General features: G+C 43.0%; 1 protein-coding gene across 1 annotated transcript in view; it reads left to right on the top strand.

The window, feature by feature from the left end:
• Window positions 1-1,103: 1,103 nt before the first annotated feature.
• Window positions 1,104-2,555, top strand: part of LOC132020296 (cationic amino acid transporter 3-like) — a 4,489-nt gene continuing 3,037 nt past the window's right edge. Inside the window, 1 exon segment of the mRNA XM_059404485.1 lies at window positions 1,104-1,857. Coding sequence (XP_059260468.1) covers window positions 1,104-1,857 — 754 coding nt within the window.

Below are 2,555 nucleotides of genomic sequence, written 5' to 3'. Positions count from 1 at the left end.
CCCCTGAGCTAGGTGACTTCTTTTCTCCCTGTCATAACTTTTCTGTCATAACTATGAATATGAAAAAGGTAGTGAATTTTTGTCTGGCTGCTTTGGGTGAGGTTTATTGAATGTCAGAATTCACAAAACAGCCTTTTTGCCTCCTTTCCCTTCTCAGTCATCAATCCAGTGTTGACTGCTGACCCCATCTCTCCAGTGTTTCCTTCCCAGGCAACCTGGCCCTCTCCTTCCTGCAGGTAGTAATGAAGGCTTTGCCCCTTTCTTCCTCCTCCTCTGGGTTCACAGTGCCCCTGTAGGCCTCGGTAGGAAAGGAAAGGAGTGAACGGTATGTTCTTTGTCATCACTATAGCTAAGTGAATGATGCAGAATGAGGAGAAAGGGGGTCAAGGTGACATCAAACCCAGTATCTGGGTCTAAGAGTTTAAGATTGAGAGATAAGTATGTATTTTCAACCCTGACAATATATAAAATATGGGTCTGTAATTGCAAGAAGGTCTCCAGTCCATGAGTTAATGTGTCATAACTCAAGCACTGCACACACATCCTGCATTTGAATTCTTGCACAATACCATCATGTCCTGTTGTGTCTTACCAGTTAATTAGTACATGAAACTACATCACTTATGAACTCAAATGGGATTATGTCATGTGGTGTGTAAAAAAAAAAATGTTGGGGTGCCTAGATGACGCAGTCAGTTGAGAGTTCAACTCTTCACACCAGCCCAGGTCTGATGTAATTAAAAAAACAGACTGTTGGGAGGTATTTGGTACTTTTTCTGGTGGGAAAGTAGGATTTGTTTTCCTATAGGTCTTTTGGTGTCAGTTTCTGTGATACTTGGGCTGCAACAAGTTACATGAGAATTTTGGATGGTTGGTTGAACATCATTGTTCAGGAAATATTTATTATTTCCCTAGAAACTATGGAAGGATAACATGTACCAGATGAAATATGAAGCAGCAGCTCTGAAGCCTGAGCAAAGGACTGTGGCAACCCCTATCCAACTTGGCTTAACTAAGTCTCACTGATTCAGATCCAACACTCCTGACTTCCTGAACTTGCTACAGCTCTCTGATCTTTAGAATCTTCCTCAATTCCCACTAGAATGCTGTGTAAGGCACTTCGCAGATTTGGCCAAAAGCTGGAGCAAAAGGGGGTTGAGTTTGAATTTGGCAGAAGACTGAGCTCTCTGGATTTAGTGGCCCTGGGTGTGGGCTGCACAGTGGGTGTAGGTGTATATTTCCTGGCTAATGAGGTGACTGGTAATCAAGCAGGATCATCCATTGTGATCTGCTTTTTGGTGGATGGCTTAACTTCATTGTTGGCTGGACTGTGTTATGTAGAGCTTAGTGCCCAGGTTCCCCATTCTGGCTTGGCATATCTCTACACCTATGTCACTATAGGCAAAATCTGGGCCTTCATCACTGGCTGGAACCTCACCCTCTCCTTTGTTGCTGATGCATTCATTGTGGTTCACACATGGATATTAACTTTTGACAATCTGATTGGGAACTGGATCTCTGAGACCCAGCATGAGAGCATTTCACAACATGCTCCCCAAGTCTTTGCAGACAATCTAGGCTACTTTGCTGTGGTTCTTCTGTTGTTGCTCACAGAAATTCAAAATCTGAGATCTCATGAGTACTACATAGTTTTCAAAATGTTCACATTAGTGACACTTTTGGTACTTGGTTTTGTCATCATCTCTGGCTTCATTAAGGGGGACCTGCACAACTGGAAGCTCACAGAAGAGGACTACATAAAGGCCAGACTCAATGATACCTCTAGTTTGGGCCCTCTGGGCTCTGGAGGATTCATGCCTTTTGGCTTCCAGGGAATTCTCCGTGGATCAGCTACTTGTTTTTTTTTTTTTTTAATTTTTTATTTTTGATAAACATATATTTTTATCCCCAGGGGTACAGGTCTGTGAATCACCAGGTTTACACACTTCACAGCACTCACCAAATCACATACCCTCCCCAATGTCCATAATCCCACCCCCTTCTCCCAAACCCCCTCCCCCCAGCAACCCTCAGTTTGTTTTGTGAGATTAAGAGTCACTTATGGTTTGTCTCCCTCCCAATCCCATCTTGTTTCATTTATTCTTCTTCTACCCACTTAAGCCTCCATGTTGCATCACCACTTCCTCATATCAGGGAGATCATATGATAGTTGTCTTTCTCTGCTTGACTTATTTCGCTAAGCATGATGCGCTCTAGTTCCATCCATGTTGTTGCAAATGGCAAGATTTCATTTCTTTTGATGGCTGCATAGTATTCCATTGTGTATATATACCACATCTTCTTGATCCATTCATCTGTTGATGGACATCTAGGTTCTTTCCATAGTTTGGCTATTGTGGACATTGCTGCTATAAACATTCGGGTGCATGTGCCCCTTTGGATCACTACATTTGTATCTTTAGGGTAAATACCCAATAGTGCAATTGCTGGGTCATAGGGCAGTTCTATTTTCAACATTTTGAGGAACCTCCATGCTGTTTTCCAGAATGGCTGCACCAGCTTGCATTCCCACCAACAGTGTAGGAGGGTTCCCC

This window comes from Mustela nigripes, chromosome 6, assembly GCF_022355385.1.
Source record: "Mustela nigripes isolate SB6536 chromosome 6, MUSNIG.SB6536, whole genome shotgun sequence".
Classification (NCBI taxonomy): domain Eukaryota; kingdom Metazoa; phylum Chordata; class Mammalia; order Carnivora; family Mustelidae; genus Mustela; species Mustela nigripes.
The sequence above is the reverse complement of the archived record's forward strand: the minus strand, read 5'-3'. Positions and strand labels throughout refer to the sequence as shown.